The sequence below is a fragment of the Curcuma longa genome, chromosome 20, assembly GCF_044706935.1.
Source record: "Curcuma longa cultivar G26 ecotype Majalengka, Jawa Barat chromosome 20, ITB_CL_G26_1.1, whole genome shotgun sequence".
Lineage (NCBI taxonomy): Eukaryota > Viridiplantae > Streptophyta > Magnoliopsida > Zingiberales > Zingiberaceae > Curcuma > Curcuma longa.
In genome coordinates, this window is record NC_133880.1 from 11700639 (window position 1) to 11728299 (window position 27661).

At 38.9% G+C, this 27661-nt stretch overlaps 4 protein-coding genes across 4 annotated transcripts; 2 read left to right on the top strand and 2 right to left on the bottom strand.

The window, feature by feature from the left end:
* Nucleotides 1–9797: 9797 nt before the first annotated feature.
* LOC141813057 (beta-D-xylosidase 4-like) lies at nt 9798–13261 on the bottom strand. Its single transcript, XM_074700962.1, has 4 exons — nt 12839–13261; nt 12292–12573; nt 10410–10579; nt 9798–10005 (listed from the first exon to the last, which is right to left on the bottom strand). The coding sequence occupies exons 1-4, from the start codon at nt 13259–13261 to the stop codon at nt 9798–9800; spliced, it is 1083 nt and encodes a 360-aa protein (XP_074557063.1).
* Nucleotides 13262–19305: 6044 nt separating this feature from the next.
* On the top strand, nt 19306–20801 carry LOC141813342 (uncharacterized). Its single transcript, XM_074701293.1, has 4 exons — nt 19306–19565; nt 19651–19700; nt 19781–20009; nt 20080–20801. The coding sequence occupies exons 1-4, from the start codon at nt 19376–19378 to the stop codon at nt 20697–20699; spliced, it is 1089 nt and encodes a 362-aa protein (XP_074557394.1). The 5' UTR covers nt 19306–19375; the 3' UTR covers nt 20700–20801.
* A 1791-nt stretch (nt 20802–22592) lies between these two features.
* Nucleotides 22593–23139, top strand: LOC141813344 (transcription factor ILI4-like). The gene is made up of 2 exons (XM_074701294.1): nt 22593–22708; nt 22807–23139. The coding sequence occupies exons 1-2, from the start codon at nt 22607–22609 to the stop codon at nt 22960–22962; spliced, it is 258 nt and encodes an 85-aa protein (XP_074557395.1). The 5' UTR covers nt 22593–22606; the 3' UTR covers nt 22963–23139.
* A 1282-nt stretch (nt 23140–24421) lies between these two features.
* Nucleotides 24422–26903, bottom strand: LOC141813294 (large ribosomal subunit protein uL6-like). The gene is made up of 3 exons (XM_074701232.1): nt 26483–26903; nt 24769–24891; nt 24422–24688 (listed from the first exon to the last, which is right to left on the bottom strand). The coding sequence occupies exons 1-3, from the start codon at nt 26843–26845 to the stop codon at nt 24602–24604; spliced, it is 573 nt and encodes a 190-aa protein (XP_074557333.1). The 5' UTR covers nt 26846–26903; the 3' UTR covers nt 24422–24601.
* Nucleotides 26904–27661: the final 758 nt, after the last annotated feature.

A 27661-nucleotide genomic window follows, 5' to 3' on the forward strand; every position in this document is an offset into this window, starting at 1 on the left:
TTAGTTTTTTAATATTATGTCTTTCCCATGTTGTGACTTTAACTGCTGCAGTATTTGAATCTCACCTACACTGCATATCTATGAAGCTCCCACCATGAGTAATTGAAAGTATTGCAAATCTAACTTTTCTCTATTGTGCTTTCTTCAACTAGAACAATAAATAACACAAATCCCAACTATATGAGATCTACTAATGGATATTGAACTCTATATAAAATTAATATCATAATTCACTATCAATATCAGTTCCTTAACCCATTTTTTACATGGATTGAGTTGCCTTTGATCTCTTTCTACCTTTCATACATTCAATCCCATATTAAGTTTTCTCTAATCATAGAATTTATTGGTTGTCTTCAAACATGCCTACTGTATTAACTTTTTCATATTAACTTATAGAATATAAGAGTCGTGGTGTTGTTATCAAGGCTATCTTTTATTTATTTGGGATTGTTATTCCCTATATAAAATTAATATCATAATTCACTATCAATATCAGTTCCTTAACCCATTTTTTACATGGATTGAGTTGCCTTTGATCCCTTTCTACCTTTCATACATTCAATCCCATATTAAGTTTTCTCTAATCATAGAATTTATTGGTTGTCTTCAAACATGCCTACTGTATTAACTTGTTTCCAATCTCTCTTAAGTTATTCCCTTTCCAATCTCTCTTAATTTGTTTGTTGGTGTAAGGTGTACTAGGTCTTATCCTAGAGTTTCGATGTTTGACAATATACCTAGATCTGGTTAGTTTGACCAAGGGTTAATCTAAACAGGGCCTAATGTTTAGATGTGAGTGAAGTCTAGTCGGGTCAGTTTGATCAAAAGACTAACAAGAAGTTCTAGTCAATTAGACTAGGCAGTGGAAGTTCTGATCTGGAAGATTAGGCAAGGAAGTCCTAGTGAGTGAGGTTAGGCAAAGCAAGTCCTAGTTGAGGCTAGGCAAAGTAAGTCATAGTTGAGGCTAGGCAAAAGAAAGTCCTGATTTGGAGGATCAGACAGAAGTCTTAGCAGGATTAAGTGCACCAGGTGCAAGTCCAGGCAGGTCAGGAGGACCAGATGCATGACAGAAATCCAGACAGGTCAGATGGACCAGATGCGTGGTGGAAGTCTAGGCGGTTAGGTGGACTAGTAGGTCTAGCAGCAAATCCTAGGGGTCGAGGATCGAGGTTAAGCGAAAGTCCACCAAGTCTGGAGGACTTGGTTGGCAGGTAAATTCTCCCGAGTGGAGTGGGTAAGGACGTGTTCCCTGTGTGGGAACAGTTGGTGTTAGTCTAACCCATGATTTCATTGGAAATTCGAAGTTAGACCTACACGGTAAAGCTTAGATTGTTTGCATGTTTGTATGCTTGTCTTGTAAGAACCAAGAGCTGGAAGAAAATGGAGAAAGCATAAGTGAAGTAAATAGAGGCAACCGAACCAAGTCCGGGGTCAACTCAGGTCAAACCTGAGTCAACTGTATCCAACGCCCTAAAGATTTCCAAGCGCTTGGACGGTCCAGGCGCCTCTATTCCACTTTCAGGCGCCCCTATCGAGAAGACTCAGCCTGGATAAGATCGAGGAGATCGGATCAGATCAGATCTTATCCAGGCGCACGGATAAGGTTTCCAAGCTCCCGGAGGGGGCTATATAAGGAGGCTGAATGTGTACAACAGAGACACAACTTCTCTACGCCATCCTTTCCATCTAGTGGTGCTACTGAACACGAATGGGGCTAGACTCGTGCAATCGGGGAAGTTCCAGGAGGAGTGCGTGACACTCAGGACTTCCGGATTAGCTTCAACACAGTTTGGTTATTTCTTTAAGTCTTACATATTTTAATTTATTATTATTATTATTTATATTGTAAGACATATTTCTCCGCCTCTGAACAAGCTTTGGAAAAGAGACCACTAGTGGACGGGTGCCTCCCATATATAGGTCTTAGATGTATTAACCCCAAGGGGTTAGGAATTAAGTAAATCCGCGTGTCCTTGTGCTTGTTATCTAATTCCGTTGCTAAGTATTTCTGATAGAATAAACGAATGAAAAATGAGACGGACGTGCTATTCGCCCCCTCTCTAGCGCGTCACACAAGTCCAAGCGATCTAGGTGCAAGGAGGTGGAAAGGGACTCCTTGAGCAAAGATAATAGGATGAAATTTCTCTAAGACCATTCTTGGCTGCCATAATATATGTTTTAAAAAATACTCTAAATTTGGTGAGTTAATACAATATTGCACTTTGCTAGATGAGATTATAAACTAAGTTCAGTCCCTTTAATAGCAAGGTGAGGGACTTTATTCTTGAATTATTATTTTTCTTAAAATGTTCTTTATTCTTGAACTATATTTTTTCTTAAAAGACTAGGATTTTATTGATGAAGCTTGTGTCTCAACTATAATATAGAAGGACTTCTTACTAATGATGTAATGGTCATTTATAGTGTTTTCCTAAAAATTTAATAAACATACTTTATCTTGGTATTTCCATGCTTAAACAAACTAGTTTCCTATTATTTATTTTGTAGTTGCAATTAGTTAGCTTCTCCTTTGTTAACCACACATTAGGATTCTATTGTTATTCCCTTTTCTATCTCTGTTAAGATTTGTTCATTGTAGTCCAAGTGATCTGGGTGTAAGGAGGTGCAGGGATTAAAATTTCGTGCCGAGTCAGTCGAAACGGTTGAAATGTTTTGTTCCACTTGCCCACCGACACGATCCGACACCAGGCTGAGCTATCGGAGGGATCGCTCGGAGGGGTTGCGCGCCCCCGGCTGCCACTCCAAGGCTCACGATCCTTGATCGTTTTCGATAGACAATCCACTATTAAATTCCCATCATACGAGAAGAAATTTTCACATTACAAAATATGTTAGGAATGATAAACTTTTACCGTCCTAATAACTTAAGTAAATACAAATATTACCGACTAGGAAAATGGAAGTGAAGCGAAGTCGGCGCAGCTCTTTAGTGTTACGATGGCGTACTGGATGGGTTATTCGCATGCAGGAAGTCGTCGTAGTAGCATGTGTATTGTTCTTTCGGGTTTCTCCTCACAGCTATTTATAAAGGCCAATTTGGGCGCTCAGAAGTCCTTCTAGGTGCCTCCACATCATCCCGTCAATCACCGACGCTGACTTGGCATCTTTCGGGCGTCTATATCCATTCCAGGCGCCCGGATGTTTACGTGGAGGTTGCTGGATCAACTTTGACTACGCAATGCCTTATCCTGATCTAGGCTCTTAGAGCCTTTTCAGGCGCTTGGAGGCTGAGGTGTCTCAACTACTGGGACTTTGTCACCTCATCCGCCTCGCTAGCTCAATCGGCTGATATCCGGGCGCTTGGATTCCTTTCAGGCACCTGGACCATCCGGTCGCTTGGATCCAGAAAAGGGCGCTCGGAACTCAAAGTTCTCATCTCTCCTTTCCTACATCACAAGTTAGTCCAGAACAAAATATAAACAAGAAAGTGACAGTTTTGGCAAACTGTCCGACCTTAACTTCAGATTTTCAGTGAAATTTTAAGTCAGACCGACGCCTACTATTCTCCTTCTCGGGAACGCATCCCCATCTACTCTACTTGGGAAAATTTATCTTTTGTCAATCCGGTCCTCCAAACCTATTGGACTTTTGCTCAGTCTTGATCCTCGGCTTCCAGGACTTCCACTATTAAACGTCTGATCCTCTAAACTTGTTTAGACTTTCCCGTCTGGTGCTCTGATCCATCAAGACTTTCTGTTTAGTCCTCCTGATCAGGACTTCCTTATCTATTTCTCCAAATTAGGACTTCCTTGCCCAGTCCTCCTGATCAGGATTTCGTTTGCCTAGCAGCAACTAGGACTTCCCTGTACTACTTGTACACTTAGTTCAACTTATTAGTCTACTTCACAGACTTAACTTGAACTTTTTGCCATTATCAAAACCTAGGTTCGATCATCTGGTACTTTTTGCACCAACATTTTTGAACAGTTGTTTAAGATATATATACATGCCCGATGGATGGAGTTGTATATATAAACATTGCTGTCTAGAATTTTTCTTCAAACTGTTGCATGAGGCTGCTTATATTTCTGGGTTGTTAATCTATGCTTTGTATGTTTCCAGTAACGAAGCCCGTAGAGTCGCTTTTATTAATTAAGTTGAGACTGAAGGATGGTAAAACTCACACGAAATATTATTCAAAACTTGTTAAAGCTGACATCTATGGAATGGATAAGGTTATATTTGGTGCATTTTCATGATGTTTCAAAGCTTTCTTCATTCATTTGTCAAATTCTGTCTGTTAACTATTAAGAGACCTATTTGCTTGTTTAATCTTTCATATGTTTCTCATTAGCTTTTCACTTTGTTAAGATTACCTTTTTATTCTATTAATTAGGTGGCATTCTATTAAGTTTATAAAATTATATGTCATATATTCTTAAGGTTTAGTGCGAATAGAGGTGTTATGCTTCAATACACGTTTTTATGCGAAAACTCTGTACACAAGTTTTACCCATTCCTTTCTCTTACCTTGAAAAAGAAACAAAAAATGTGTAGGAGGGTAGTTGACTTGGGCAAACATGCAGACTATCTGAAGTTATTTGCAGAGGGCTTCTGAAGGTTGGTGCTTGTCAGTTATCCTTTTAGTTTTGTTCCACAACCTAGTCTACCTTTTGCAGCCTTGTATTTGCAGATGGTACTATTCCTGGAACTGCTAATGCAATGGATCTTGCTTAGGGGTTTGATCTGTCTCCACAAGCACGTGCACAGGCTGATCTTATGTTCACTTGTGTTGTAACTTGCCAAATCTATGGCAAACAAAGGAGAAGGAAATCCAGAAGCTAAGGACATTGGAATGCTGATGCAACGGTGTGTATGTTGTCCTTTTTATATTATATATTTTTATACCTTGAATTCATAACAATCTTTTTGTTTTAGAAAGATGGGAGAAACCATGTGTAAGGTCATTATTCATTGTGTTTCTCTTTAGAAAATATCTAGGTAAAGTGAAAAAGCCTACATCTATATTTGTTATGCTGCCAATTCTTTCATAATAGTAAAATAAAGATGAAAACTCTACTGAATCTAGCAACACTACTATTTGGTCTGCTCCTTGTACCAGTAGGTAAATTGTCATGCATAGTGTAATCCCAAGCTTATGAAATAATTTTGGAATAGTTGTTTCAGATGTATATACATGCCCGATGGATGTAGTTGTATATATAGACATCGCTTCTTTACCCCACCCCAATATGACAGTGTTCCCTCTCATAATTTTGTCCTCACACCCTTTTCCATATTTTGCGATTTACCCTCCCATGGTTTTTCCTCTCATGTAGCTTGATGAGCCACACATACTCAACTCACTACCACTCTGTTTCCATCGGATTGCTTGCCAATGTCTTGTGCACATGCCTTATCTACACTCTATAATATTTCTAAGTTCCACAATTGCTTTAACAAGTACTTCAGTAAGCATTGCCACAACTAACAAGTTTTGTTGTTTTTTATGCTGTAAAAAGTAGTGCTTATGTGGTTACAATTTTCAGATGTGTGAATTAGAATTGAGCAAATTTCTTCAATTAAGGAGGGGTTTAATATAAGTTTTATATCAATGCTAGTATACTATGTTCTACAATGAATTAGTTGAACCTTCAGTTATATGGTGATTTTATATGTGATTTATTTGTGATTTGTTTAGATTATTGTCTTAAAATTTTGAGATTACCATGCTTGTGGTTTCAACTTTTTTATCCATTAAATCTTTTTGCTTGCGTGTTATGATTAATAAACATTATCATCTAATTAATTTGCAACTAAAATTTTCTGCTGAAGTTTCAGTAGTGCACAATTAGAAAGTTAGGAGGCTAATGATAATGTAATTAGGGAGTAGTATATATGGGATGACAGGCTGTTGTGAATGTTGCCGATGATTTTAGGTCCCAAATTTCTTCTCTTTTGTGTTTACTTATGAGCATACATTTGTTATTTCTCACTTGGCATTATTTAAGGATGTTGCACTTTAATTTTATATAGAGCTCTTGGAAGGACGAAAATTCATTTTCACTTCTCTTTAAGAGGCAGTTCAACTCTACAACAATGCAGTTGAAGATCTCTTTTTGTCCTCATTTGGAGGTTTGGGATTAACTAAAATAAAGATAGTTGATACATCTTTGGATTTATGCTTAACAAACTTGTCCTTCAATTTGGAGGTTTTTATATGCTTCTTGCTCATTCATTCTTTAGCACATGATAGTTTGGAAGCATGTGAAATCTACTAACCCATTGACACAGAATTTTAAGTTTCAACATTTATTGATGGTTCTACAAGAATATAAAAGATAAATAATGGTATTCTCCTAGTTTCATTGACTCACACTACAATAAGCTTGCCGTTCAATCTTCCTGGATTTGGTGTTTAGAAACACCTGAGATTGTAATCTATAATGACTGTTTTGATGATCTGTTTCATGATGAGAAAATCGAATGTCATTGTTTCTAGAGATAGTACCAAACCAAACCTTTCTAATACTACACATTCTAGAAAGGTTTTTGTTAACCTATAAAAGCTATTATAATTACATACAGTGTAATATAATGTATCGGGTTGTCACCTACTCTTCCCGGTTGTCATCTTCTCTTGATGATGATCACGAGAAGAAGGGAATCCGGATCAAGGGTTTTTGGCATAACAAGGAATTCACATTTTCCCGAGAGTCGCTGCTAGCGATGCTATCGGGTTGAAGTCGGGTTTGCCGCCGGGAGCTTGTGAAGCTTCCGGAGATCGTTCCATCAATGTCGGAAAGGTTTTGGCCATATGTCCTTTATTGGCGGTCAAACGTTAACCATCGAAAATTACACCGGGAATACGATTGCCAGTGATAGTTAGAAAACTCCAAAACTCTATCACGACAAATGTTGTCGCGTGTTTTGATTATTAGGATTTTTCTCTCATATCAATCGTTGCCGATCATCGGCTAGTACCGAAGACGATGATGTGATTAGTGAGTTAGGAAACCATCTAGACGAGTGCTTGACGTGGATCACCAGTAGAGGCGGAATTTCGACAAGGATCGCTTAATTGATGCTATTCTCGCTAAGTCTCATACACCAGGTACGTGTAGAATATTTATTATTCCGAAAAATTTTAAATTTCAATCATGTCATGTACATGTTATATCTTGTATGCATGTGTTGCAAGTGTTGTAATAATTAGGTTTAATTATTTTCCTCTACTGCGCACGTTTGCGAAATGTGTAAGCAAGCGCAACGCACTGAGATGATCCCAACATTATGGAGCATTGATTTCATTTGGAGTTTGATGAATTAACCTTTGGGTCCATAATTTTAGTAATGTTTTTAGGGATTATAACTTCAAGTGGATGTTGAATATTCACAATCCATAACCCTAAACCAAGTACTTTGAAACTCAACAATCAATATTTGTTTGATATTAAAATTATTATTATTTATTACAAATTTTATTGTTAAGTTTTTGGAAGCAAATATATATGTTAAAGATGCTTGTTATCTATCAAGTTTCCTTTTGGGTGAAATAATGTGATGGATTTGTTTTTATTGTATGGTTTATACTAGATATACAATTAGAGATTTGATTAAAAGATAAAGAGTTTTGTTAGTCTTGCTTTATTGCTGATTACATAATCTATTGGTGTTAACATAATCTTTCTTTTGTTAACACAATTCTTATCCCTACCGAAGAAAATGTTGGAGGTTTTGGCTCGAGAAATAGGACAATTGTTGACTGATGGTACTACTAAAGCCTGCTCTATTGGGGATTCTCCATGGATAGCAATGGATTTCCTGCACTAGAGTTGAAATTTTAGTTAATTGGTATTAACTCAATCTACTATAGTGAACTGTTATGGTGTTGAAGTTTTCAATTTAATAAAACTATATGGTGCTGAAGTTTAGTTTCTGTTTCAGAAGACTGTTTTGATTTATGTGCTTCCAAAATGCATAATTGGTTTGTGGAAATTTGTTTGTTGTCTCTGAAATTGACATGTAGTGTTATTTTGGAGCAGGATTTGTCTATTGCAATTTCTGACAGTTTTGTTGAATCTTATTTTAGGTATGGTTTAAAATCTCAAGCCGTGCCAAGGTTTCAGTTCTTGAACAGAATAATATTGTTTCGGTATCGTATCGTACCATGTCGATATGGTTTCGGTATTTTTAAATATAAAATATATTAAATAAAAATAAAATTTTAATCTAAATATTTAAAAATAAAAAATAAAAAATAAAAAATAAAAAATAAATGTATATATATTAAATTAATGGGATAATTTTATTATATTGTAATTAAGTCTATTTAAATTATCTCAATCATAATTAGGAGTTGATTAAAATTATTAACTTATGTTATTTATTAAAATCTAATGCTATAAAAACCTTTACTTGTTCTGTCTCCCGTTCTGCACGATGCTTCCGACGGTGTCATGAGGCCGGTGTGATGTTTTCGAAGGCGTTGTTGGGTCCGCTCGACACTTTCGACGGCTTCGCCATGCATGGGCGATGCCTATGGAGGCTTCGCCGAGTTCGCACGACGCTTCTGGCAACGTTGTCGAACCCAGGCGACACCTTCAGAGGCATTGCTAATTCCGTGCGACGCCTCCAGACGGTGTTCCAAACGAAACCGCCTGTGCTAGTGTCAGTCCGCTGGTGGAACTAGCCATTTCGCCCAATGTGGGTGGCTAACAGCTCAAGATTTTAATCGATGATTTTAGGTAGTTGTAGCTTGTTTCTTGTGAATAAAGTCAGATTTGCTAGTCTTTTGATGAGTGGAATCTGTTTCTAATGTTGTTGAATTCTTATGGAAGACTTATATATCTATTGAATTTATGAAGCTACATTGGTTATTGTTTGGGCATCAAGTTGGTTTTTATTCATAAGCATGAGATATGTGCTTTCTTATACCTATACGTTTTCCTTTTCTACTTCTGTAAAATTTCTGTTGTAGTGTTTTTTCTTTGAGATATGATCAAGGTTACCTTAATGTGTTGTACCTTGTTTGATAATAGAAGCTTGGATGCAATTTTATCATAAGAATGTCATGATTGCATGAACTACGGTTATAAGTGTTGCATTTTAATAAAAGTCAATCTAATCTTTTTTGAATTGCAACTTTAAGTGGCTTCTTGCGCTCTCTTTTTATAGGTCTGGGAGCCAGAAAATAGATTGTTGGAAAATTACAACTACTATATAAGAAGAAACTTTTTGCAGTGTATGTCCTTCCATTATGCAACGTATCATATAATTAATAATCAAATTATTGCGTCTTGAGACCGTTGTGTTGTTGGCTCCCTTTTCCTATTTGCTAAAGAAATAATCTATTTTTTCACTAAATTCATCGACAATATTTCTTTCCAGCTCTAAATTTTTCTTTTACATGTGTTGTATATAGTTGTTTATGAAATTAGGAAAAATTGATTATCTTTGTCCTTGCTTTGTTTGTTTCCTAAGTTCTTCCTTTTATCATTATGTGGGTAAGAAAATTATTTCTATAAAATTACATGTGTATTACTAGAAAGTAAAGTATTTTATCTTCTAGTTACTATTATGCTTAAATTTGGGCAAGATGTGTAGTACTTTTTGCAACAGTGCAAAAATATTATATTCTTTATTTTTATAGATGTACACTAAAAGGAAATCAATTAATATATTTTTTACATCATTGGCTTACTATTTACTCACATCTCATGCCCTTGCCAACATCCCTCCAACAATGATATTTGCTATTCCCTATGATAAATCAATATCTAGAATGTGCGTCTTTGCAAAGTGTTATATGATATGCATTGATCTTATATAGTTTACGTGTGTGTTGGCTTGAGCTTCATCAACAAGGTGCTTGCATGGTTTCTAGCAAAGGAGACATTGTCATTACTTTCTACATGGTTCACTTCTTGTTGCCTTATATTATGGCCACGTTTCGAGATCGCTGCAGCTTCCTCAGGAGTCTTAGTGTAATGCTGATCATTGTAGAGTACACTCACCGAATCGCAATCCGAAACAATGTATCTGCAAGCATGAGATCAGTATCAGATTCATGATACTTCATCAACTCTATTTCGATCAGTTTTCGTCTGTTCTTGAGTTATGTTTTCAGAAATCCAACTGCCACAATGCTATAGGAACTCTAATTTGTAACTACTAAAATATATTATAGCAACTATGAAAACTAATATTGACAAATAAGTTGACTAGGATCTCACCTATAGTTATGAATCGTAATTGCTACAACTACGATTAATAATAGATACAACATGTGCATATATGGTCAATACCATATTGTTGTAGCTATGAACTAATTCGAGTGACAAAAAGGAAGTGAGATGCTAATTTGATGATGAATGAAAAAAATAGTGAACTGATTTGGAGAGGAACATTGCAGAAGGGAAGAAGAAGAAGAAGAAGAGAGAGACCCATTGAGTTTCCAGTCTCCTCTGATGGTGCCGGCAAGGAGGTCAGGATCGGCACAAGTAGGCGTTCCGTTGACTTGGTTGTAGGAGCACATCACACTCGCCACATTCCCGTCGATCACACAGCTCTTGAAGGGGGGCTGGAAGGTATCATCCATGTCCTGCTTTGTCACCTACAAAAACAATCCATTTGAGTTTCAGTCACAACCCGTTCGATCAGATTGCAAGTATCAACTTGTATCGATTTGCAAAAGAGAGGAGAATTTACGCGATCCTGATACAACTTTCTAGCCCAACTGAAGTCTTATTTCTTTCTAAATGACCTTTCTTCTATACCTTACACATATGACATAGTTTGTTTGAATCAGCTAAGTAATGGTAATAGATTCTTTTGCAGTTTCAACACATTCTACCTTTCGGAGTAGCAATGGCTCCTCGTTAGAATCTTTTGGACAACTGAAATTACCAGTGATATGACAACAAATAGCAAAGCTATAAGGCTAAACTTGTTGGAAAAACTTATTACCTTAGAGTTGAAGGTGTATCGTTCGATGCCTTTCTAGTTATCAACATCGTAGTTGTGATGGCAATAGATTCTACTTAGTGTATGAATCCCCTAGTTTCGTAGTTCCGACACATTCTTTTGGAATCTTTTTCTAACACTACAAGCTTTTGGGCTACTGCAATTGCCAGTGTGATACAATAACAAATAGCAAAGCTACAAGGCTAAACTTGTTGGAAAAACTTATTATCTTAGCGTTGAAGGTGTATCGTTCGATGCCTTTCCAGTTATCAACATTGCAGTATTGTGATGGTAATAGATTCTACTTAGTGTATGAATCCCTAGTTTCGTTGTTCCGACACTTTCTATTTTAAGAAAGATAGAATCTTTTTCTAACACAACAAGCTTTTGGGCTACTGCAATTACCAGTGTGATACAATAACAAATAGCAAAGCTGTAAGGCTAAACTTGTTGCAAAAACTTATTACCTTAGCGTTGAAGGTGTATGTTCAATGCCTTTCCAGTTATCAACATCGCAGTAATTGTGATGGTAATAGATTCTACTTAGTGTATGAATCCCTAGTTTCGTTGTTCCGACACATTCTATTTTAGGAAAGATAGAATCTGTTTCTAACACTAAAGCTTGATACAATAACAAATAGCAAACCTACAAGACTAAACTTGTTGCAAAAACTTATTATCTTAGCATTGAAGGTGTATCGATCTCTTTCCAATTATCTTTAGGAAACTACAAGACTACTTAGGGTATGAATCCCTAGTTTCGTAGTATCGACACATTCTACTTTAGGAAAGATAGAATTTTTTTCTAACACTCAAGCTTTTGGGCTACTGCAATTAACAGTGTGATACAATAACAAATAGCAAAGCTATATAAGACTAAACTTGTTGCAAAAACTTATTATCTTAGCATTGAAGGTGTATCGTTTGATGCCTTTCCAGTTATCAACATCATAGTAAATGTGATGATACTTAGTGTATGAATCCCTAGTTTCGTAGTTTTGACACATTCTACTTTAGGAAAGATAGAATCTTTTTCTAACACTAAAGCTTTTGGGCTACTACAATTAACAGTGTGATACAATAACAAATAGCAAAGTTATATGAGACTAAACTTGTTGCAAAAACTTATTACCTTAGCGTTGAAGGTGTATCGTTTGATGCCTTTCGAATTATCAACATCGTAGTAAATGTGATGATACTTAGTGTATGAATCCCTAGTTTCGTAGTTTCGACACATTCTACTTTAGGAAAGATAGAATCTTTTTCTAACACTAAAGCTTTTGGGCTACTACAATTAACAGTGTGATACAATAACAAATAGCAAAGCTATATGAGACTAAACTTGTTGCAAAAACTTATTACCTTAGCATTGAAGGTGTATCGTTCGATGCCTTTCCAATTATCGACATCATAGGCAGTGTAGTGCTTGCAGCAAGCAGCAACCTTGAGCTTTTCGGAGTCATCTGTCTCCTGCAAGCCCTTCACATAGCCAGTGGCATACTTACTAGCCAGCAAAGGGTCTTCCCCAGGGGTCTCCTGCCCTCTCCCCCACCGAGGGTCCCTGAAAATGTTGATGTTCGGGCTCCAAAACGTCAGCCCTGCAAGACCTACATTGTGCATTGCCCTCGCCTCGGTCGACACCACCTGCAAGATGCTTGAAGTGAAGAGCATTCATGAAAAACAAACAAATTGTTTGCAAGATTTGGTGTTTAGACAATCTGGCAGATGTTTGACAGTATAAGTTGTAGCAGATGAATCAAAGAAAGGCATGGTGTTTGTTGCCTCAGATTTGATTCATCTTTTTTAGCGAAGAGGATTTCTGAAACTAAGCAAGAGATTCAAATGCTCATTCATGAAGAAGAAGAAGAAGAAGAGCTTGAGATTTAGCGGCATTGCGTAAAAATGTCACCTTTCCGATGGCTTGGAAGAGGGAGGCGTTGAAGGAGGCGGCGGTGAGGATGACTTGGGGGAAGCTGGTGGCGCCGGGGACGAGTTTGGAGAACTTCGTGCCCGGACCGACGAAGGAGACGCCGTGGAGGGCCTCGGACCACCACTCGTAGTTCGGGATCCCGAGCCGCGGCACCGCCGTGGCATTGTTCACCAGGTTCCCGATCTTCTCCTCCAGCGTGAGGCGGGCAAGCAGATCCTCCGCCCGCTCGCGCGCCGCGAGCGACGCGTTGCAGAAGGGGAAGCTCGCGAGTGTGGCGTTCGCCGCCACGTCGCAGGCGAAGATCGGGGTGGCGGTCTCGGCGACATTGGGCCGCAGGACGCCCAGCAACCACAGCGCCGCCAGGAGCAGAGCCAAAAGGTGCGATTTTGACCGCTCCCCCATCCTTTTTCCCTCCTCCTCGCCCTCCTCCTCCCAGAAGCAGCGGCGGCGGCGGAAGTGGTTAGGTCACGAGCTCGCGCTCCTCACAGAGATCGAGCGCGTGAATGCGTTGGATGGTGAAACAGGACTTCGGTGCGCTTCCCTACTCCGCCGTTAATGGAGATTAACACAGTGGTTACTGGCGCACTGCACTAACCTTCACTGCAATAATCGAACAACAAAAGTCTCGCCTTTATAAGCAACGTCACAGATCGGACGCAGCGAGGATTTCGGTGTCATTGATGGCGACGCGGATGATTCGATCGAATTAACAGAGAGATGAACTTTATCTTATCTTCCTGTTCGACAGGCTAATCAAATAGAATTAAATAAAATCGAATCCAATTTTTTTATTAATCGAATTTATTAAATTTTTAAATAAAAATTAAAAAAAAATAAATTGATGAAATATCAATTAATTTATTAATTAATTAAAAATTTTATAAATTTATAAATTATTTTTTATTTTGATTAATTTGATTTAATCGAATAAAAAATTTTAAAATTGAAAATCAAATCAAATTAAATAATTTTTTAAAAAATAATTAAATTAAAATTTTAAAGTTCAACTATTTAAATAATTTATTCGATTTAATTAAATTTTTATTCGCTCCTATTAATCATGGTCAAGTCATGGATCCGGTTCGGGACATAACTGAATTGGTTATGATGGAGTAGACTTGCAGAAGAGGGTAAAAGTTTCTCACAAATGGTCTTGAGATTGATCGTGTGAAGTGAGATGACGAATTCTACCCTATGCAAAAAAAAAATGGATCCCTCGGCTGCACTGCCATTGTTAATTGGCTGATTGAATGGGTTAAAAATGAGATTTTTGTTTGTTTTTTTTTTACTCGAATCATAAAAACTACGTTCACGGACCTTCGCAGTAAGAAAACGAAGATCAAGGCGACAGACGAAATGGCAAGGCAAGGAGTGAGAATAGAGAATTATGATCCAGAGTGGAGTTGCCGCCATGGAAGTTGGGAGAAAGAGACCATTTGGCTGGATTTGGTTTTATTAGCCAAATTTATTTATTTTTAAAAAAAACAAAATTTTAAGAATGGGAGTAGAGTGGAAGGAACATGTGATTACTAAGTAACTAATTGAATAAACATTACTAAGAGTTAATTAAATAATGGTTGGACAAGAAGAAAAACATAAAAAAAGGCCATTTATCTTATTTTTTATTTCAAAAATAATGATTTACTGTGCTTTGAGCATCCACAATAGATGCCTAATAGGATGTTATAACAAATGTTAAACACCATTATAAAGGGGAAGTATGGATTTTGGAAAGATGGTGCAGTGTTATATCACTCCATTGGTGTTAAACACCATTGTGGAAGGGATTTGTGGATTTTTATGATTTTGTTAGAATTCAAAAAACGTTCTATTATTTTACTTGTAGAAAAATAAGATGTCTTAAAAAAAAAGATGGGGAGAATATTTAGTGTTGAAAGTATAATGAAATGGAATGAAAATATGTGTACACATTAGTAGATATTTATAGATAAAATTTTGAATTAGCCGTTAAAAAACTAACCATTTTATTTAATTTTAAAATTTATAATTTTTTAATAAAAATTAAAACTAACCGTTAATAGTTGTTAAAACTAACTGTTTAATAAATATAATAAAAAAATAAAAAATAAAAAAAAAGTGTCAGTGGGGTGGGCCATGACCAAAGGGTATTATAACACCCCTATTAACGCATACGTTGAGATGCTCTAAATGAACATAGTTATTATAATTGTAACACATTTTTAATAATTATCATTTTTAATAAAATTAGAATTGTTTAAATGAGCTAGCATCCTCTTTAGTTGTTACTCATAATTTTTAGGTTAATTTATATGTTTGAGTTTTCAATTGTCATCATTGTATTATGTTCGTTGATAAAAATTGAGTATTAACTTATCCCGTGACAATCTAAATGCCATCGTGTACATTTCCTCATCCTTTTAGGATATTGATTGTAGGGAGTGCCTTAATTCGCTTGACGATTATATTTGTTATGTGCTTAAACTATTTTATCATACTTTACATGGCATTGATCCATAGTTTTCTTGCTCATTTGTCGATCAAATGGAAGAAAACTAAGCAAGCTGCTAAAGAACAAAAGGCATCTTCTATCTCCCTAAATGGAAGGGGGATCTAATAGAAGGGCATCTCCTAAACCCTAAGTAAGGAAATTGCTCATGGAGCACTACAACTCCCTACTCATGCCAAAAGTCATGTGGTCTCATGCATTGTCTCCTTCCACTTCAGTTTTGTTAGAATGGACAAATCATACCAACTAGCAATGATTAGGGTTTTCAAAACATTCATGCCTCTAACCACCAAGTTGATAGAATTAGGGTTTTCAAAACATTAAACCTCTAAACATCGACACCTCTAACCACCAAGTTGATAGAATAGATCGTGTCATGTTTAATTCTAATTTGAATGAAACCCTTTTAATAAACATGTGAACATTTATAAGTAGGGCATGAAACTAATTAATTGTTGAAAATATGAATGGGAAAAGAGATAAATGGAAGGAAACTTCATTGTGAATGGAGAGCCTTTAGTTCCATATTAGGAGTTTTGTGGCTATGAGGTTGGTTTATAATGAATTGCAATCATTAAAGTTATGAACATGTATAAGAAGAAGCTCTCATAAGTAGTATGTAGGAGAGTATGGAAAGGTCTGTTGTATAACCCTTTGTCAAGTGCCAAATGGCTATATATGCACATGACAAAGGGTTCTATAGTGCTTGGAATTGGACTAATAGCTTGTGCACACGAACAACAGGAGGGAGTGAATCATAGAATAGAGAGAGGAGGTTTGGATTGACCTTGACTTCGATGAAAGCCTTTTCTGGCAGCAGCGTGGGGGGGGGGGGGGGGGGGGGGGGGGGGGGGGGGGGGGGGTTTGGGTTAGCAAATCCTAAAATCACGATGGGACATGGCGACGGCGGCGATCAAGCGGCGATCGGGATGGAGAGGCGACGACAAGCGGGAGAGGTGGCGACGAGGGCGATGATCGCGATTTTTGGGATTTGTGAGATTGCAATTTTTTTCGGGTTTGTGAGATCATGATTTTTTTTCGTTGTCATGCTGACAAGAAATCCCTGAGCATGTACAATCGCGTAAATTTAATCGCGTAGGATCTATTCTCTATATATATATATTAAAAAGTTAGGTGTGCTTTTAAATTTTTGTCTAATATTAAAACAAAGTTGTTGATTTAGGTAGATAATGCAATTAATACATCCAACATGCATTGTACACTTAGCTTCTATCTTCTCCCTTTTTTCCTTTTTTTTTTATTTCCCACTAAACTAACTTATTAAAAAACACGAAAGATTTTGATCACATTTCTAAAGAGAACTAAAGAAAATTATATATAATCTAATACGTTCCATTTGGATTTCATTAATTAGAAATAATAAAATAAAATAAAATATATTTAAATAAAAATAAAAATATTATAGAAAATCCAACGTTAAAATAAAAGAAATCATAAAAAGGCATCCATTTAAAAATAATAATAAAATTAAAAAATATTTTATCGTGAGAATATTTCTTATTCTAATATTATTATAGCAACTACCGAATAGCTATTATAAGATATAGAAGCTACTCTGTAGCTCTTATAACGTGTAATATATAATACAATAATATTATAGTATTATACTAGTTTTTAGTAGCTTTTATAACTATTTTAATTAAAAATTTTAAATCGGAAAATCTTGAATCCTAAATCATAAATCCTGAACATAATTATATCAATACTTTCATTAACTTGTTTAAAATTATTTAAATTTCATGAAAATTATTAATAATAACTACAAAGTAATTTCTACACATTATATCAGCTAGTCATAGCTATTACAATAACCATAGAAATAAAGAACAACATTGTAACAAATACTTAATAGCTTCTATATATATTATAGTATTAAAAAAATTATGTAATAATTTCTATAATTGTATAATAGTTTCTTAGTAGCTTTTATAACTATTTTAATTAAAAACTCTAAATCATAAATTTTAAATTCCATATCATAAACTCTGATAATACTCTTCATTAACTTATTTAAAATTATTTAAATTTCATCAAAATTATTAGTAATAACTATAAAGTAGTTTTTACACGTTGTATCAACTGATCATAGATATTACAATAACCTTAGAAATAAGAAGATACATTGTAAGCATGGTTGTGTTAGTTATTACGGAGTAGACTTAGTGAAGTGAGCAAGAGTCGAATTTTGACGAAGCCGAGGTAATATCTTCTTCGTAGTGGTCAATTATAATTTCTTGATTTACCTCCTCATAGATAGTTGTGGGATCGATCGTGTGGAGTCGTTGAAGTGATAGATTCTACTTTTTTAATAAAATAAATATTTAGTAATTTTTAGATATTATAGTAGCTACTACTAATAATGAGATGTATTTAGGCATTCAGAGTGGGTCGTTGGGCTTGTAGTGTGAAAGGAGTGGGCTAATGAATAGAAAAATGCTACTTGTCACAATAAAATTCCCGTCACAAATGTTGTGAAAGATCTACACCATTGGATTTTAAAATTAAGATTAAATCCTGTCGTAGATTGAATGGATGATTGTGATTGAATGAATGATTGTGATTGAACGGTCCAGATTCCCATCACAAATTTGTGACGGGAATATGTTGTGACAAGTAGCATCACTCGAATGAATAAAGAAAAAAAAAAGAATGAAAGAACAAATTAATTGTAGATGTCAAATTATAAATTTTAAAATATTAATATAATATTTTTTGGATTGGATTAGAATCCAGGACAGGCCTTTTGGATTCACACATAATTTGTATTTTATTTGACATTAACGGTATTATAATGAATACAAAATATTTCATACTCTATCTAGCATATATTACCTAATTACCGTCTATTTACATTCGATCAATTAAATCATTTTTATTTATTTATTTTATATTCTCCTCCGAATTAAGACAAACTGATATTTTTTATTTATATTTCATGTTTATTAAAAAATCATTTGTGATAAATTTAATTGAGATTGATTGTATAAATCGAACTAAAAATTAATGAGAGTTATAATATATAATTATCTCAAAAATTAATTTATTTATATATTAGGATTTCTGAAAAGAAAATTTTCTATTAATATAATAAAAAATACAATTAGAAAAAAGGAAAACAATCTTTTTTAAGTACAAAAGTGTTTTGAATTAAAAAATAAATAATAATTACATAGGATAAGTGCACGATTTGAAATAGATGTTAAAATAGATGATTTGATTATGCATGATTCTTTTTACCACGATTTGAAATAGATGATTTGATTATGCATGATTCTTTTTGGTTGGATATTCTTGAGATAAAACATCTAATATGGTGTCCCTTTGAGGTTTTTTTAAAAGGATGTCTTTTTTGATAATTTACATAATATAAGACTGTTCTTTTCATTTAGGTCTAATCCTATTTAAGTAGGATAACAATTTAATTATTATTATTATCATTTATTTTTATGATATTTATTTTCTTATTTGTATTATATGTTGTTATGGCTATGCATATGCCAACGCACCCCTTTTTTTGTGTGCAAGATAAAACAAAATAAAAACAAAAAAATTAAATACGTCTTTATTCTAATACATCAAATTATTATATATAATTTACTATAAGAAGGTATTTATTTTCTCAAATAAAAAAATAAAATGTTAGGAAAAGAGATGTTTTTTTAGTAAATATTAAAGTCAGGTGTATATTTAGTATTTTCTTAACTTGAGTGACTGATATGGTAAATCAACAAAATTTAATATATAAAAAGTAAAAGCAAATTATTATTATTTAATCCTTTCCATTTTAATATAATAATAATAATTAAGAATTAAGTGGCAAAACTGAAAGCATCCATAAATTACCAATAAAAAATTAAAAAATTCCAAAAGGAAAACTCACTACTTTATCCTTATCTCTTTTGCACTTTTCTATTTTAATTCCACAATTTTTCATAATTGCACACCTCCACTTTTACATACCTCCCTCTTCATCTTCCTTTTCCTCTTCCGCTTCCTCCATTCCAGCCATGGCCAAGCTCTCCCTTCCCTCCTTCTTCCTCCTCCTCCTCATGGCTCTGGCCTTGCAGAGTGGAACCTGCAATGCAGCAGCCCCTAGGAAGGCGGTGGGCATCTACGAGCTCAAGAAGGGCAACTTCTCGGTGAAGGTCACCAACTGGGGCGCCATCATCACCTCTGTCATCCTCCCTGATTCCAAAGGTTCTACTCATCTCTTCTTCGATTTCATCTCTGCGAGAAACAGAAACAACCAGTACTCCAAGGTTTTTCCTCCCTTTCCATGCAGGAAATTTGGCCGATGTGGTTCTCGGCTACGATCGACTTGGTCCATACATCGTAAGAATCTGCTCATGCTTTTGATGAGTCGAAGATAATTATGGTGGCGATTCAGGTCTTCTTTTCTCTTTGTTCTTCAGAATAATTCAGTTTACTTCGGAGCTGTAGTTGGAAGAGTGGCGAACAGGATTGCTGGATGTCGGTTTGTTCTTAATGGAACTGTGCACAGATTGTTCAGGAACGATGGGAATAACACACTTCATGGTGGACACAGAGGATTCAGCCGTGTTATTTGGACTGTGAAGAAGATGGTCGGGGGAGAGTTCCCCTCAATCACGTTGTTCTACCGCAGTTTCAACGGAGAACAAGGTATTCATGAGACTGTAAACGACGATGATAATGGTAATGGTGATGATGATGATAGGATTTGAGGTTGCAGGGTTTCCCGGCGATCTCGACGTTTACGTGACGTACAGCATCCCCGGCGACTACCAACTGAGCGTGGCGATGCGGGGGAAGTCGCTGACGGAGGCGACGCCGGTGAACTTGGCGCAGCACACGTACTGGAACCTGCGGGGCCACGACAGCGGCAGCATCCTGTCCCACAAGGTCCGAATCTTCGCCTCCCGGATCACCCCCGTCGACGCGGACCTCATCCCCACCGGCGCGCTCGCGCCGGTCCAGGGCACGCCGTACGACTTCCTCCGGCCGGAGACGGTGGGGTCGAGGATCGACTGCGTCCCCGGCGGGTACGACATCAACTACGCGGTGGATTCGAGGGAGGGGAAGAGCGGGCTGAGCAGGGTGGCGACGGTGAGGGCGGAGGAGACGGGGCGGAGGATGGAGGTGTGGGCGGATCAGCCGGGCGTGCAGTTCTATACGGGGAACTTCTTGAGAGGGGTGCGGGGGAAGGGAGGGGCGGTGTACGAGCAGCACGCGGGGCTGTGCCTGGAGACGCAGGGGTTCCCCGACGCCGTCAACCGCCCCGACTTCCCGTCGCAGATCGTGGCGGCGGGGGAGGAGTACCGCCACCACATGCTCTACGAGTTTTCCTTCTGAAGCCCGGCCCGCAATGCTCGCTCTCCTATGGGCCTGCGTAGGTCGAACCCAATAAGGCCCATTTGTCAAAATCTTAAAGTTATCAAGCACTCTTCTTCCTAAGTTTGTTTCTAAGAGAAATGCTACTTTGTGCGATGAGGAATTTGTGATCCGTGCACGACACCCGCGACTCACAGCCGCTGCCACCGCTCGCCATGCCGTCCGGCCACTGCCGGCCAGCCGCCGCCTCGGGTGCAATCGATGCCCCGCTCGCCGACGTTCTGTCCAACGTCAGATTCCAGTCGGATAGTGGTCGGAATCCGGCGGGATTCGATCGGAAATAGATACGGCAATGGCAGCGTCGTTTCCAGCCAAATCGTGATCAGATTCCGATCAAATCGCGGTCGGAGACCGACCGAAGAAGGACCGGCGTGATCAACGACAATCGGGCCGGATTTCGATCGAATTGCAGTCAAAGACCGTTGACAGTGGACACACAGTGGGGGCGACTATTTTCAGCCAAATTCGTCAAATTCCGATCACTATCCGATTGCAATCTAACGCTGGTCGAAGCGCTGGTGAGTGGCGCATTGATCGCGGTTGAGGCGGCGGCCAGATGGCGCAGTGAGAGCGGCAGCAATGGCGGTGGATCAGAGAATTGCGCACGGGTCACGCATGGGGTTGTCACGCAGCATAACAATCTCATTGTTTCTAAATGCCAACCCAACCGACCAAACAAACAAAAAGCACCACAGTTAGCCTGGTTAAGCGGCCACTCGAGCTATCAATTCTGTCATCTGATTTCATAGTCACTTGATCGTGCTTGCGCGTCCTCCGCTGCTCGCGCTGCTCCCCTGCTATACATGACAAACTTACATTAAAGCTCACCATGTGGACTTGTTGGACAAGTCGACATGAAGCTGACCCATCCAAATTTTGACAACGGCAGCAACAACAACAACAAGCGCAGCGAGGCGTGTCGCAGTAGCACCGCGTGCAGTGCAGTGCATTGCAGTGCGGTCGCCACCACTCCCAGTGCGCTAATTTGTCACAGCACTCGCTCGCCCACATGGAGTAGCCAAACAAGGGGTCTCTTTCCACTTCGCTGCATGTGGAACGCATCACTGATGGATTGGAAGGAAGCGCAGGCGCACACACCGCTTCGTCCTTTATACCGAAATCCGCCTCCATTTAAAGGATGCCCCTTTAATAATTGAAAAATAAAGGATGGCGTTTTAATTTTTACCCAAATTTAATAACAAAGGTAAATAAAGATGGGAGGGCGGGGACAAAATAAATTTTCCTCCTAATTCTCAGGGAACCGAATCACATGATCTCCTTAATGGGCCGGGGGCCCACGAGCCGTCGGACGGGTCGCCATCGCGAAAATTTGGGAGATTCGCGGACCTGGTAAATGAGGCCGACTCACCCGCCGTCCATGCAGCCATTAACCGCGTTAAGACACGTGATTAGATACTTAAGACGGAGATTAGTAGGCCCCCGATGGATAAGACAAAAGGGGGAATAATGAGAACGAGGTCATCCACCCGCGACGCCGACACGGGGGAGACAGGATCACAAGGCATCTCTGGGGACGAGTGTTTCTCGATTTTAATACAAACCCCCCACGAGATTTAAACCCTTGATTAACAAAAAAGAAACAGAGCCAGTATAGGAGGTGGGTCACCGGACAAGGACACGTGGAGAGCCGGAAGCGCGTGGGCCATGGGAGGGGAACAACGCCGCATTGGCGGAGAAGTCGGGTGGCGAGTCGGGTCGCGTGACGAACAAGGAAGGGGACATCTTGGACCTACGCCTTTCTGTCGATTAGCTTCCACCGTTTTGTTCTCCTCTCTTTCGTTCTCACTATAAAAATACTGCTCTGCGCTCACTGCTTTCCCCCCTTCCCTTTGCGTTCTAGATTTAAGATGTCGAGCCGGAGGAACAGGGTCTCGGAGGAGGAGATCAATGAGCTCATCTCCAAGCTTCAGTCTCTCCTCCCGGAAACCCGCCGCCGGGGCGCTGGCCGGGTAAGCAGCCAAAGGCGCACACGATTATCTTATCTACGCAGTTAAGGTACGAGAATGACAGAGCATTGCATTATCGACTAACCTCTCCGGTGGAGCAGGCGTCCGCGGCGAAGTTGCTGAAGGAGACGTGCAGCTACATCAGGAGCCTGAACAGGGAGGTGGACGACCTCAGCGACCGGCTCTCGGCGCTCATGGCGACGCTGGACAGCAACAGCGCGGAGGCGGAGATCATCCGGAGCCTGCTCCCCTCCTGATTCAGATTCCTGATCATCAGTTAGGACTTACTCTGCTCTGTTCTTACACAACAGACGTAAAGATATATGTACGTACCTCTGTTCTGAAAGCTTAGGAGTTAGGACGATGAAGCTAGCAGCGATTTCTATGATAGATTTTCCTTGACTCGAAGTCTGGTTCGAGTTGTTTTCTCTGCAGGCAACCGACCAACACATCTGCTTTAAAAAAATCGGTAATGCTTCCCATGTAATCGAGGTTCGAGATTAAGTGCCGTAGTTTACTATCCACTGTCCATCTCTTGTTCTTACGCATGCAGTGTGCATTCTTCCTATGCGCTAACTCCTATGTTCTGACTGCGCACTGTGAGCAATTTGGGGGCGTCAACGACGGCCGCTAAGTCAATGAGAACTTCGAGAAGAACACATTTTGCGCGTATGAAAGGATCATTAATGGCAGTCGAATTTTGTGCAGTTGAGAGTTGAGAGGAGGATAAGCTCGAAGAGACGTGAACGCTGGCATGGCCGGAGCAGGGAGAGGGGACGAGACGTCGACGTCGCATAGGGAGAGGACGAGTGGGCCCACTGGGGGGCCCACTGTCCGGCTGATGAGAGGGTTCCAGTCCGGTAGTTACGGAGTTAGTTGAAGAGGGAAATGTGTTATCGATAAAGTAGCACAAAAATTATTTACTTGCACTTCACAAGAACAATGATGGTTTAAAAAAAAAAAGAAAAATCCAATTTTCTGATCGCTGGGAAAGCGACAACAGTGACCTTCCTATGATTCGAAGGAGAACTGGTAACTTTTTTGGCGTAAAAAAAATTATAGAAGTTGATTTTTGAAAATTGAATTGGCGAGTGCATCGATAAAATTGGTACAATCGAAAAGCACAATGAGTCTAATCAAATTTCGAAAAGAAGTTTTCTCAGAGAAATTTCGTGCGCGAATCTGATCTTCTGGAAAAATTTGTTCGAGAAAACAGATCACGCGAAAATCAGGTAACGAAGGAACAGATGGATGCGCGAATCGAAAAAGGAAAGAACAAAATTAGGGTAAAGTAACGAAGGAAATAAGACGACGGAGTTCGAGAAAGCGAACCTGATCCAGCCGATCCACGGGCTGCCGTGCCCGTGCGGTCGCCGAGCCCGCGGGAGGACGGCGGCGCCTGGTGGCGCTCAGCCTCTAAAACCCGGATCCGCCACACCTGGCTGTGAACCCAAAGCGCCCCGTGGCTCCTTCTCACTCCGGCCACCGGCGACGGCCCTTTGCGGCTTTGAGATGCAGATCGCCGCCCTCCTCCACCTTCTCTCTCTCTCTCTCTACCTAGGTCTTCGAGCACTGGAACCGGCAGGTGTTTAAATAGGAGATCACGCGCGGGTTTGCTGGCGGTACACGTGGACTCGTAAAACGCAGCCACGTGTCCCGTGCCACTTCATTCGGTTACATCCAATATTCCACAGAAAGGAAACAAAATAACTGCTGTTACACAACATAAAACGGTTTCTTCATAGTTTCGTTATGAAAAACAGAGAAACAAAAGCGTTCTCCACAGCCAGAAATCTTGAACTTTTAAGACGAATGAGAACCCTAAAGCTCTTTTTAACACAAATGAACAACCAAAACAAGCAGAAGCTAAGAAATTCCAACTCTGGATCGACTGGACTATGCATCTTCCGCGATTGTTCCTTTTTCACTGACATAAATACCATCCAAGAATTTCCTGATGTCCTTGTTCTTGACATGGCATTTCTGTGAAGCATAAGAAGAAAGTGAGAAGGGCACTCTGGGGTTGATTGCTGGTACTTACTGTGCAGTTAGATAAAACTGACCTGGTTGATCAAGGCTGCGGAGCGAGAGACGAGTTCGACATCATTGCCCTCGAGGACAAGCTCATCCTTGACCTTCTCGGACCGGAAAATTTTAACATCTTCAAGCATATCAACTTTACGAACCTGGAGCATTTTTAAGATCACGAGCCAATATCATAGTTGAATACATGGTAACTATGGGGGTGTATATAAGTAAATGAATGGAATTAGAAGATTTTTCCAGGTTAACAATGGAGATTAAGAGGCCCTGAAAAAAATTAGGCTCCAATTTGTAGGTGAATGTTCAATATTTGTCTTACAACATTGATAATAATAATTTCTGGCCATCTATGAAAGATATGTTTCAAAACTCCAATTTTAGGTAGAAACATATATAAACGGTTTCGTCGTAAGCAAGCCATGCTAATCCTATAAATTTGGTAGTGGATTTTATCCTCATGATAGTAACACTAAATACTCTTAAATCTAGTCTAACTAAGCTAACTAATTCTTAAAGTCTCTTATTTGCAACACTAACTGATTCAACTTGTCTAAAAACAGAATATGTTTTCTTATTTGAACATGCCCAAACTGTAATATTCACAAGCAAGGATAAAGATAATTAGTTACTCGTATCCATGGAAAAGTGAACTTGAAGGAAAAAGGTTAAACAAACTATGTAGAAGCAAAGAAAGAAAGATTGGATCATGAATGCATAGAGAAGTTTCCAACGGACCAGCATGAATCAAATAGTTGTCTATGAAGCACTAGCAAAAACAGAAAGTATGAAACATTTAGAAACAGTAATGATTTCAAATCAATAGTATGATTCTTCCTTGATGAGCATTGTTCAATTTCGATATTTAGGGACATAGGGAACAGAGAAAGGATAATTAATGAAAAAAGAGGAGTGCATAGGATGGTCTTGAAAAGAATTCACCAACATCTAAGCTAAAAGGAACAACATCATTCCACATCCTTGACAAAAAAAAATGCTAAATAGTTCAAAATTGTGGATCGTGTTATAATCCAAGAAGACAAGTGCAACTGCAGTTTCTTATATTCCTAAAATACCAAAATCATTTTCCATATTGATACTAGGATAATTCAATGGTCAAATAAGAAAATTTGAGAGAAAAATGATCGAATGAAAATTTTGCAATTAACTAATAACATTGAAGAACAACAAAAGGCACCACACTATAGATGGTTATTATGAGTAGTAAGTTTTTGAGCAGAGAAGATACGGAGCAGATAGATGAGTGTAGAAAAACTAGAACCGGCAATATATGGTCTATAATCTTTGCAAATTGCCATGAACCAAATCAAAATGTCTCATATATGCATCTATAATCTTCACAAATTGCCGTGAACCAAATCGAAATGTCTAATATATGCATCCATAATCTTCACAAATTGCCATGAACCAAATCGAAATGTCAAATATATGCATCTATAATCTTGGCAAATTGCCATGAACTGAATCAAAATGTCCAATATATGCATCTATAATCTTCGAAAATTGCCATAAACCAAATCAAAATGTCTATATTTCTGTAGCCAACTTAAAACTACATCTCTCATTACCAACTCTCATGACCAAAATGCAAGTTTTCTTACAAATACATGGGAAGTTTTCAAACAGGTAACAGTAATGCTTGATTTGACGCGAAAACTAGTCATGAAATAGAGATAAATAAAAATACACAGACTAAAAGGATAAAAAAGATCGGACCTTTTTCTCCCCAAGGAAGTTCCTGATCTCAATGCAGCCGTTGTTAGGAGTGATGGAGGCGTTGATGGGAAAGTGGGCATAGACCAACCGCATTTTGTAGCGGTACCCCTTTGTGACCCCCGTGATCAGGTTCTCGATGTGGCTTAAGGAGGTGCGGATGGCGGCCGTGGTCTTCCGAGACCCGAACCAAGCGTCCACCTTCAGCTTCTTCCCGCCCTCAATGAGCTCGAAGTCGAGATTGAGGTGCTTGAAGTCGCGGGTAAGCTTGCCGCGCGGGCCCTCCACCTCCACGATCTTGGCGTTCACCTTCACAGTGACGCCCTCGGGGATATCCATCGTCTGCGAGGACAGGATGGTCTTCATCTTCGCCGGCTGTCTCACGATCCGCCGCGGACTCGAGAACGAACGAGTAGCGAAACCCTAGTCGTTTTATCCTGCGATCGTTTCATTAATCTAGGGTTTGACACTGTGATTCGTTCATCACCGCGAATCTTAAAGACACGTGTCGCTTGGTAATGGTGATTCCAGCTGCCGTGAGCTGGATCTCACGATCCACGCTCAAATTCCATCGAACGGTCAAGATCTCGAGGCCTTCGCTGGTGTCTCGTCCTCCGCCTCAACGAAACCAGTGTTTTGTTAAATGGATCGCTTCACCGTGCCGGTGACTTTAGACGCCCTTCGAAGCTCATCCATCTCCAGCCGCTCTCCTCGATCGATCGATCGATCGATCGAAGGTGCGGGTGATTTATATTTAGGTGTAGATCTGCATATGCTGTATGGTGAATAGAAAGTGGAATTTTCATGTTTTTTTTCGTATCTTTTGCGACTCTATTTTGATGATCAATCGAAATCTGTGATTTTGTGCACAGGGTGTTGCGATAGAGCTGTGAAATTTGCTTCCAGATTGGGGAACTAGGGTTTGGCGACGAACTGAGGAAGAGAAGAAGATTTCTTTTTGGCACGAATGGTCGGATCAGAAATGCCATCAGAACCAGCGGAAGCACTGAACTATTCGGCAATCATGACTTCTGGAAAGGAATCTGAAGATGCAAACCTGCCATTTACTAGCTATGGGATAGCTTCCGATGCATAATGTATTCAGGTGTAGATCTGAGCATGCTGTATGGTGAATAGAAAGTGGAATTTTTCATGTGTTTTTTCCCTATCTTTTGCGACTCT

Excerpts from the sequence above, each read along its gene's own strand:
- LOC141813294 (XM_074701232.1), bottom strand. The coding sequence starts at position 26,845 with ATGAAGACCATCCTGTCCTCGCAGACGATGGATATCCCCGAGGGCGTC. Across the intron at positions 24,892-26,482 it reads ACTTCCTTGGGGAGAAAAAG|GTTCGTAAAGTTGATATGCT; the intron begins GTCCGATCTTTT and ends AAAATGCTCCAG. Across the intron at positions 24,689-24,768 it reads CCGCAGCCTTGATCAACCAG|AAATGCCATGTCAAGAACAA; the intron begins GTCAGTTTTATC and ends TATGCTTCACAG.
- LOC141813344 (XM_074701294.1), top strand. The coding sequence starts at position 22,607 with ATGTCGAGCCGGAGGAACAGGGTCTCGGAGGAGGAGATCAATGAGCTC. Across the intron at positions 22,709-22,806 it reads GCCGCCGGGGCGCTGGCCGG|GCGTCCGCGGCGAAGTTGCT; the intron begins GTAAGCAGCCAA and ends CCGGTGGAGCAG.
- LOC141813342 (XM_074701293.1), top strand. The coding sequence starts at position 19,376 with ATGGCCAAGCTCTCCCTTCCCTCCTTCTTCCTCCTCCTCCTCATGGCT. Across the intron at positions 19,701-19,780 it reads ATCGACTTGGTCCATACATC|AATAATTCAGTTTACTTCGG; the intron begins GTAAGAATCTGC and ends TTTGTTCTTCAG. Across the intron at positions 20,010-20,079 it reads CAGTTTCAACGGAGAACAAG|GGTTTCCCGGCGATCTCGAC; the intron begins GTATTCATGAGA and ends TTGAGGTTGCAG.
- LOC141813057 (XM_074700962.1), bottom strand. The coding sequence starts at position 13,261 with ATGGGGGAGCGGTCAAAATCGCACCTTTTGGCTCTGCTCCTGGCGGCG. Across the intron at positions 12,574-12,838 it reads TCTTCCAAGCCATCGGAAAG|GTGGTGTCGACCGAGGCGAG; the intron begins GTGACATTTTTA and ends AGCATCTTGCAG. Across the intron at positions 10,006-10,409 it reads GGAGACTGGAAACTCAATGG|ATACATTGTTTCGGATTGCG; the intron begins GTCTCTCTCTTC and ends TCATGCTTGCAG.